This window comes from Sardina pilchardus, chromosome 2, assembly GCF_963854185.1.
Source record: "Sardina pilchardus chromosome 2, fSarPil1.1, whole genome shotgun sequence".
Lineage (NCBI taxonomy): Eukaryota > Metazoa > Chordata > Actinopteri > Clupeiformes > Clupeidae > Sardina > Sardina pilchardus.
This window is the reverse complement of record NC_084995.1, coordinates 29,832,481-29,842,446: the sequence shown is the minus strand read 5'-3', so window position 1 is coordinate 29,842,446 and position 9,966 is coordinate 29,832,481. Positions and strand designations below refer to the sequence as shown.

The window sequence follows — 9,966 nt, the reverse complement described above, 5'->3', positions numbered from 1 at the left end:
AGTAGTCAAGACACAATACTTGTTAGGGCTTAGCCCACCCTGGCCCCTGCCTAGAGCCGACCCTGTTCCTATAGAGGTAATGTTCTTTTAAGTCTTATTCAGCTCCTTACCTTAATGTAATAAGCTAACCTATGTTGGTTCACATTCGGCCTAAAGCAGAGCAGATGTTAAATTCGACCATTACCTCGTTCAAACATTAATGACACATTACAAAACAAAAATATATATAAAAGAATAGAAAAAAAAATCTGGAATTGTACGTGGGAGACAAAAAAGGAGAACTTTCATCTGACTTCTTAACAGGTTCTCTGCGCTTTCCGCTACACCGCCTTTCCCTCTTCGAATTCCCAGCCATCCTTTCACATGACCCCCGCCTGCTTAGTTCACGGGAAGTCGGTCGGGCAAGCAGATGCGGTCCCCCAAGGGTAACGTGGTACCGTACCATTGAAGTCTAGGTCGGCTGCAGTGCTAGTTGGTCAGGTGCGCTGACTAATCTGTAAAACTGGCCAGGCAAGGACCACGCTTGGGGTTGTGCTGTAGCTGTCCAGGTAGTCAAGGCGAAAACGGAACATCTGGGTTTGTAATGACTGGAGGGACCGTGGATTTAACCGAATAGACGACCAATAGCCTATAATCGTGGCTTTTTGTGGGTCGTTAACGCAAAACTGTCCATTGACAGAACACACGGATCACATTTGCGTCACGGGTCGATTCGCAAACGGCTAAGGAAGGCGCCAGGTAAGATACACGTTTGGTTTGACTACATTATTTACGTTTTAACTAGTCGTCTAATCACAGAACTCTGTGGTTGGCACCTGAACGTCTCTCTTGTCATTGAGGGAAGTGCAATAATGATCTCTCTCGCTCTCCCTTGCTACATTAAAATACACTACTACCTGCGATGGGTGTATGTTTTTGATCGTATCGCATTGAAGAATAGTGTGTGGTAGCCTACATTTCGATATAAGGATTTGTTGAATGTATGGTAAACGTTCTCTCGGTCATCACCTTCAGCGACAACCTAGGAACTGCAGTACGCGCGTGTCTGTCTGCGTGTGTGTGTATGTGTGTGTGAGAGAAAGAGAGACAGAGGCAGAGAAGAATGAATCATGATGCTGAGGCTGTTTGTATTGACTGCCACGGTGAGGCATTGCCAAGCTATGTTGGAGCTTTTCTGCCTTGAGAGACATTTGGGGCGTCTTTTCAAAAACAGAGACAGCTGTTCTTTTTCTTTTCATGTCTACAGACAGTGGCAGAAGCTTCAAGAGTGGATACCATTTGTAGTTACTGTATGCTCCGGGGATGAACGATATTTGCTCTCTGCTGGCGGTGTTGGCTCAACAGATTCTGAGCATTTCACTGAACAGGCTGCCAATTTTTCCGTGAAAGTGACAAATCAGTTGCTGCTTGCAATCCACTTGCTGCGTTCTGATTAGCACCCTTATGTAAGTGGCTTTCTTGCACTTGCACAATGTTTTTGTGGGGACAAAATTAATTGGTTTGGGGGGGGGGGGGGATTACATCTTTTAATATTCTGAAACCATATTTGTCACACCTTGCAGGCTCAAGCTGATTATAGTATGATTCAGTCATAGCCTTTTGCTATTTACTGTGCATTCTAAAACACAAATATTCTCCAGAAAAGTATCCAGGCCATTACTGGATCTATTCTGGATTCTGACATGCCCCAACAACAGTAACACTTGGTGACCAGTTTTGGCTCCATTGTTGAAAACCTGTCTATTTCATTCTATGCTTTGGACATTACAGTATGTGCATATTTTCTACTAACATACACACGCACGCATGCACGCACGCACGCACACACACACACACACACACACACACACACACACACACACACACACACACACACACACACACACACACACACACACACACACACACACACACACACACACACTTAATGCACAGCAACACTGTAGACAGTGACTTTGGACTGCTCTCCTATGCATCATATTGTATCGGTGTCTTGATTTACATTAAAAGCTAAGTGTTTTCATTAGTACTACCAGAGTAGGGCGCAACACTAAGGTTACCACTCAAAAGCCTTCCTATTAGTCTTTTCACATGATCTCAGTAATCATTTTGGCATCCAAGACCTTCTATGTTTTGTGAATGAGCTTAAACTAACATGGCTTTGTGTTTTTGACCTCTTTTCTCCACCCCCCACCCCCCACTCGACCCCCCCGGGTCGGGCCAGGTCGGAGGCCGGAGAGATGGGCCGCAAGCTGGACTTGTCGGGGCTGTCGGAGGCGGAGGCTCAGCACGTGCTGCAGGTGGTGCAGAGGGACATGAAGCTCAGGGAGAAGGAGGAGGCGCGCCTCAGGTCAGTCATCCCCTCCGAACAGCCGAACGGACGGACTTGCGTCCCGCTGTCACACACACACACACACGCGTGCGTGGGAAGAAGAGCCTGTGTTTGGGCTTCTCTCTTTATGATGCCTATTCTTGCTCTCAGTGTGGTGCCTTAATCTAATCACTGGGATGTTTGGGAATGACTCATTCATTCAGTGTTGTTGCTGCAGCATCGTGTCTGTGATGCTGTCATGATGACAGATCTGACCATACCTGTGTGTCTATTCCGCATCCACTGCATCGCCGGCTGGCATTTCAAGTATTTCTAGAGTGCAGGGAAGGGGATATTTCCCAGGCCGCCCCTTTCTTAGTATGTATTCCAAAACAAGGGACAGGAAGACCTTCCCTTTCCTGTTAGGCACTGGGTCATTTCCCATAATCTCTCAACAAATTGCTTCACGAACAGCCATTGTTAATACGGAATGCATATTCTGTCGGCAGCCTGTAGACTAACAATGCAGAGAGGTGTACAGCACTGTGCACTCACACTGGATGCAGCACTGACCAGTGAGTCTAGGGGAGTGGTTTTGCGATGAGGTAGTTCTCCAGGGGCACACATAATTGTAGGAAATGGAAACTTGTTTAGGTGGCTCAGCCAGAAATAGAACTTGCTCTAGTGACAATATTTCTGAGAATCATTTGAATAAGGAGGGCAAGAGAGTGCTGGAGATGGTCTGATTCCCTAATAAATAGTAGTCTGATTATACTGTAGCACAATACCCCGCTACTGTATTGACCAATGACTGGTGTATGTGAGCACTGAGCTAATCTTATTGTTCTCCTCCCTCTTATGAAATAGGTTTATTTTGTGTGAGGTGAAATTTGGATTTTTGGTAGGGTTTTAGGCTTGTGTAAGTTAAACCAAGGCGAGACAAAGGAGAGCAGACAAGTAAACAAGCCGAGGCCAGCTGTAAATAGCACCTCCCTGAATATGCTGAGAGAACCCCAGGTGCCGAAATCCATAATCCGCCGGGAACAAGAGCCTTTATAAAAAGGAGTCAGTCTTGCATTTGACCGATGCTGTTGTTTGCGTCTCAGTAAGCCGTCGCTTTCACTTTCAGACTCAGATCTTGTGACGTCGGCTTTTAACTCAAAATCAAATGTGTGTCACAGTGGTGCATAATTACACTTACACACACGCTTAATGGAAACTTTATTTAGTGGAGTGAATCATGATTACTTGATCAGTCAGTGACACAGTCTCAGTCATTCTGCTGCATTAGTTTTGTAAACTGAACAGCCCAGGGCTGATTTTGTAAACAGTTAAATAGATTTAGTTCTGCAGTAGTAAGTAGCAGACTGTGGGCACCAGTTGGGCAAATTGAAATCGCTTTGGTTAGAAAGCTCTTAAGCAGTGCACAAACAATGCTGTACTTCTGGAGCAGGCATTACTCAAATGTCCTCAAACAAAAAAATAACGTAACCCAGGGTCAATCCCTGGGCAAACACTATGGGTAATTCTCCACAGAAAAGGATTCCAAGTTTAGTAAGTCCTATAATGACAGTGTTGACCGTGTTACCCGGCGATCTCTGATAGCAAGCGGAGGCTATCTGACTGGCCATAGCTTGTTGATCTTCCTGCTCAGTTCCCGTTAACTGTGCGTATAAGGTCATCTGAGCCGCTGCCAGAATTGTAAAGCGAGTCCTGGGTACTTAGTGGTTTTGTCTTTGCTGCACTGATATCAAGCAAGCTGTCAGCACTGGCACGGAAAACACTTTTAACACTCAGAGGGGAGCGTGGCTTCTCAGAAGTGCATTTTTCGGGATGCCAAACATCAACGTTTTTTTTTTCTCTCTGCTGTTCACTCAAGCCCTTTTCATCACTGGCTTTATCTGCCTCAAAACACACTCTGTTCCAGTCTTACCACAGTATCTACTGATGCCTGCGTGTCTGATAGGGCCGTACGAACCGATCAGCGTAGCATAACCCTATCTGAAATCTCTCTCATTTTTTGACTGTGAAGCCATATAGTTTTATGTTGAATACTGCATCCAGACTGTGAGACACATCCAGACTGTGAGAGAAGGCTACTAATGTGTGACCCTCGCAGACAGCAGCATCTTGGCAGGTCCAAAGGAGCTCGTCTGAGGCGCTGTGTGTTTGGGATCTCTCTCGGCTCGCTCTACTCCTCGATTTCCCAAGTGTGTGTCAGCGGCGTGCATCCAGCTTTTCAATTTCCTGTCTGACACTTTCGGAGTGCCACGGAATATAAAACAGGGATGAGAGCGATGGGTCTGATTAAGGGGAAAAATACAAGGAAGCTTCTGGCGCTCTCGCTGGACGACGGCTATATTTGAAGAGGTTCTCAGCTCTGATCCTAACGCCAGATATCATATCTGTTCTAGAAGGAACAGCTTTGTCACTCCATAATGACCCATCTCTCCTCTGCACATTATCAGGATCTCTGCCTCCTATATTTCTTACTGTAGTGGTCAATGTTTTGTGCTGCCTAAACACATTTGTCTTCGAACAAACTTAAAAGCGTTGGCAGACAGACCTAGGGCCCCCCCCCCAGGCATCAATACACAATGTGCAAATGCACACAGCAGTGGAGGCCATGTGCAATAAACAATGGGTGTGGAGTTGGTCAGAAATTGTGTTGGTGTCATAAGTATGTGTGGGGTGACCGCTCCGAGCTGTGTCTGAGGCTGTGTGGGTGTGCGAGCACATTTAGCGGTTTCCCAGTTTGCACAGATGGCGGAGCGTGGCGTGGCAGGCACGGCTCCAGTCGTCCATTGTGAGTGCTGCCGAGCTAAGCTGCATTCTCTTTTATGGGCACACACAAAAAAACCAGCGCTCACACACATGGCCGTAGTAATTTGGTGGAACTTGCTTGGCTTTTACCAAGCGGTGGGGATTACTATCTCGGCGTGACTCAGCACTGTTTTTAGATGAGGCAGAAGGGAGAGTGTCCATCATCATATGCCTATGGATCAGTGCACAAATAAGACTTAAGTTAGCTCAGTAGTCACCGATGGCACAGACAGTGACCCAGAGCGGTCAAGGGAGTAAGGTCATGGCGAAGGACGGTGTTTCCAGAATGATATCCAGCCGCCACTCTGACAGGCTTTTAACAGAGCTGGGCTGGAGTGAAATGCGCACTGTTTTTAAATGAGTTTTATGCAAAACTGTAGCCATTATGCAGACTCAGTAGAGCCACAGAGGGCAATGCTGAACAGATTCTAATGCCCCCCCCACCCCCCTCTTATCATCAGCCTGGCCAGGCCCTCTCTGCTGGGGAGAAATGAGTCTCTCACACGCCGCTGAGCAAGAGGGCCAGTAGCCTGCCCAGGCGCAGACTCGACTGAAAAGCCTCTTTTTAGCACAGCCACCGTCAATAACAATGCCTTTCTTCAGAACGGCTGATTGATTGATTGATTCCTTTCAATGATTGAGTTTTGCTAAGTTTCCCAAAAGCCTTCCTTCCGAGTTATCATCAGTCACAGCAAATGAAATCAGCCTCGCCGGTTCGTAATGAACTTGGTTCTACAATGCTTTGGGGACTGGAGCTAATCTCTTTGTTGTGCAGTGGTAAATACACAGGCCCAGATGTGTTGAGTTTTACGGGGGCTATTACACCAACACAATGCAGAAATGTGCTGCACATTTCAGGCTCAATTTGATTTGGTTCTCTTTTTAATGGCCAAAGTTGGACATAAATCAAAGCTAACCCCCAAACCCACAGGTTTATAGAATCATTCACATGTTTTATCCGCATCCCTTTTTAAGTCTGCAGTTGGCTGAAGGTTTGTAGTGAAAGGAAAGGCCAGATGTTACATAGGCATGGGCACATGTGTGGCGGTGATCGCAATCAAGCCACTGTGTGTGTGTGTGTGTGTGTGTGTGTGTGTGTGTGTGTGTTTGTGTGTGGATAGCCTTGGCTCTTGCTGGAGTGTTCACATCCAAACAAGCCACTTTGTGTGTGTGTGTGTGTGTGTGTGTGTGTGTGTGTGTGTGTGTGTGTGTGTGTGTGTGTGTGTGTGTATATATACTTGGCTCTTGCTGGAGCGTTCACATCCAAACAAGCCAGACAGACACGTGAGGCTGCAGTCTCTGCTTGTGTTGGGCTGTCAGCAGTCGCCGGAAATCCATCAACTCTGACTGCAATTCTCAGGATGCACTGACACTGCACTCAGTATGTGACAGAGATAGGTGTATGTGTGAAAAGCCTCCGCTTGTAGGGTGTCTGTGTGTGTGTGTGTGTGTGTGTGTGTGTGTGTGTGTGTGTGTGTGTGTGTGTGTTTGTGTGTGTGTGTGTGTTTGGAGAAAGTGAGTGTTAAGAGGCTGAAGAAGCAGTGACAACTTGAGGCTGCCATAAGAGTGGGAGTGGCTAGACAGTCTCTTGAGTGCTGCAATAATAAATGTAACCCTTCAAGCGAAAAGAACAATTGTTTTTTTTTTCCAGTCCCCAACATTTCATCCTCAGGCCTGCAAACACTAGCCTGTAACACCTCGATTGTTTTGCTGGGTATCCATGCACGGACAAAGGCGGCTCTACTCTGTTTGATTAAAAACGACCCACGGGAATTAAAGCCTCTGGACTTTCCTGTGTAATCCAGACATGCTTGCATGTTTCAAATATAATTGACTCAAATAGTCAGGCAGATGGCGAGTTTTATAATTGCTGTACTGTTTGCATGAGCTGTGCCAAGCTGTGAAGCGGTTGTGCTGTCTGTTGGAGTTCCCATCCAGCGGCACTCAAGGGGTCACACACATGACGTGCCGCAGTAATGATGAATCGCCCGAACGTAGTCCGAAACAGACTTTTCGGTTGGGAGTTTGCACAAGCATGACATCCGTGTGTAATTGGCTCGGCCACTCGAGCCAATTTAACAGGCAGTGCAGTCCAATGCCAAGACGCATCAGCACATTGTACTCTTGCGCCCGCCGCGATGTGTTGGTTTGGTGATGCTACAACGGCTCCAACAGGAACAGTGTGCCACGCAAGCGAAGCCCGCGCCCACCGCGTCCAATTTCCGGGAGGGCCCCGTGTCCCGGTGAATCTCCCATGCACTTCATTGTTATAGCTTGTCACTTTTCGTGGCCGACGAAGTCTGAATTCAGATGTGTTCCACACAGTCTGGCTCTGCGGCTCCTCCAACAGCCCTTTGTGCGTAGCGTACCGTCGTCGCGGTGAGTCATTCAACCTTTACGGGGGTCAGAGGGGGCCGTGTCTCAGTGGGTCAGTGCGGATCCTCAAAGTCAAAGTCGGAGAGAATCTGCCCGCTGCTGTTCGTGCCGAACGATGTGTAAATGTTATTAGCCGTCAAATTAGACCCCAAGCGCTCTCTCTCATGGGCCGCTGTCCGCGCAATTACACAGCCTGTTCACCAGCCAGACGCACACTCCTTGTAACTCAATTCACATCCTGCTCTCGGCGGACGGGCAAACTGGTGCCTGCTGGAAGGGTCGACCCGGTGGCAGTCGTTTCCGTTCCAACCCCACGCCGTGTTCAGTCACCCACACTGGGTCTCAGTTCGATCATTTGGTTGATAGTGAAAGTGGGAAAAAAGCCATTTGCAGTAGTATGTGGATGAGAGCAGGGACGGGGAGGGGAGGGGTGGGGAGAGAGGCCTCATTGTGAGATTAAGATTACTCGCTATTGTGACCTTCTCTATGGGCTATTTGTGCACTGTTTGAAACCAGATTTTAATAGCCGAATGGTACGGGCAGCAGTGGGAGATTAAAACCCCTGTGTGCAGAGGCTCTTTGCACGGGGGCTCTCCTCTCCTCTCCTCTCCTCTCTTCTCCTCTCCTCTCCTTTCCTCCGCCGGCTTGTTGGTTTGTTCGCAACCTCATTATTCCTCCCCTCTCTTTGAAAATGGCCACAAGTGACAGGCTCGGCAGTTTTAATACTTCTCCACCCCAAGTCTGGGCCCACAGTTGCACCAAACGTGCTCGGCGGTGGGGGAATATGAATTGTAATGCTGCTGCAGTGTTGCAAAAGTCTTTGAAATATAGCAGTATAACATTAGGGTTGGCACATGAGCATTAATCATGGTGACAGGCTCACAGTGCATCGGGAGCTGCTATGGGAAGAACATTGGTGGACAAAATAAGACAGAGACCCACATCGGCAAAACCGCAGGGATTTAATTTTCGTTCTACTACAAAATCGAAGCGAATCTTGCCATTTATGATGGTATAGCATTTTAGAATTGCTTACTGCATGAATTGGTATGCCTTGATGTGCTGAAATATTGAGTTTTACATACAATGTAAAATGCATTTATATTCTTATGAATATTTTATAATAAATGCATTATAGCATGCATACAACACTAAATGTGCAGTTACACATTAAACATTGATTTTTGTTTTTTAAACATTTGGTTTGATATGCACACTATGCTAGAATATATCATTCAATAGTGTAGCATTTCATAGCTGTATTGGTCCCATATTTAATTGGTAGGTGTCGTAACTTGGAGCTGAGCTAGTTTTGCGTTGGTGTTTGTTTTTCCTGCCCAGGGCCCTTGAACCATGCAGGCCTTTAGCTCTGGTTGTTTGCCTGCTCTGCTTCCCTCACCTGCACAGGCTCCTGTGGTGTGGCATGTGTTTCACTGCAGCCTGCCCAGCAGACACACACACGACCTGGCACAGAGAGCGGCGCTGGCCTAGAATCATGCCTGAGGAGGACTTGAGCTGATCTCTCCTCTCCTATGCAGAAATATTGAGCTGAGGAGGACATCAATAGGAGTAGGGCAGGCACACACACACGTGTGTGTGTGTGTGTGTGTGTGTGTGTGTGTGTGTGTGTGTGTGTGTGTGTGTGTGTGTGTGTGTGTGTGCATGTGTGTGTGTGTGTGTGTGTGTGTGTGTGTGTGTGTACATGTGTGTGTGTTTGTGTTTGAGTGCGTGCAAGTTTGTTAAACAGACATCGACCTCACATACATTACACAGATCATGTATATCGATTAGAAACATGACATAGAGCACAAGTAATTGCGTGTGTATTATTGGTATTGGTACATTGTCATGTTATCCAGGGTGCAGTACTGTATGAGCTATTCCTGGTGCTGTGTCTTAGGTGTTTGTTTGTGTAATCTGCGTTTACTCATGTGTATTTCCCCTATCTTTCCCTGTAATCTGGTGAGATTAGCCTATGCCCTTCTATGTCCTGCAGTGCTCAGGGAACCCAATCAGTCAATGCCCACTGTAATCACCATTAAGGACTTGCAATGATGCAAGCACACCTTATCCAGGCCTCTCTCTCCCTCTCTTCCTCTCTCTCTCTCTCTCTCTCTCTCTCTCTCTCTCCCTCCCTCTCCCCCTCTCTCTCTTCCCTGTTTTACCTTAATGAGAGCGCTGTTATAGCATGCAGAGTAAACATAGCTCTAGCAGTGTCTAAGTGACTGCAGAGGAGAGCATGCAATGCATTATTTATCCACAGACCTCTGCTGAACCTTTCATTGGAACGGAATAATCATATATTCTTTCACTCCTGGCCTCTCCCTCTCTCACTCACTCTCTCTCTCTCCCTCTCTTCCTCTCTCTTTCTCTCACTGTCACATAATTCCCGTACAATTGGTCAGCCATTAAAACACTAATTATGTAATTCGATCTTGCCGGCAATTAAGTAATTA

At 47.0% G+C, this 9,966-nt stretch overlaps 1 protein-coding gene across 5 annotated transcripts in view; it reads left to right on the top strand.

Annotated features, from left to right (window-relative positions):
* The first annotated feature begins 468 nt into the window (after positions 1-468).
* Positions 469-9,966, top strand: part of myripa (myosin VIIA and Rab interacting protein a) — a 35,943-nt gene continuing 26,445 nt past the window's right edge. For all 5 annotated transcript variants that reach the window (XM_062525688.1, XM_062525703.1, XM_062525708.1 and 2 more), the window contains exons 1-3: positions 469-738; positions 1,247-1,445; positions 2,225-2,350. In XM_062525688.1, the coding sequence (XP_062381672.1) occupies positions 1,444-1,445; positions 2,225-2,350 (128 nt within the window). In that variant the 5' untranslated portion in view covers positions 469-738; positions 1,247-1,443. The remainder of the gene's footprint in view (positions 739-1,246; positions 1,446-2,224; positions 2,351-9,966) is intronic.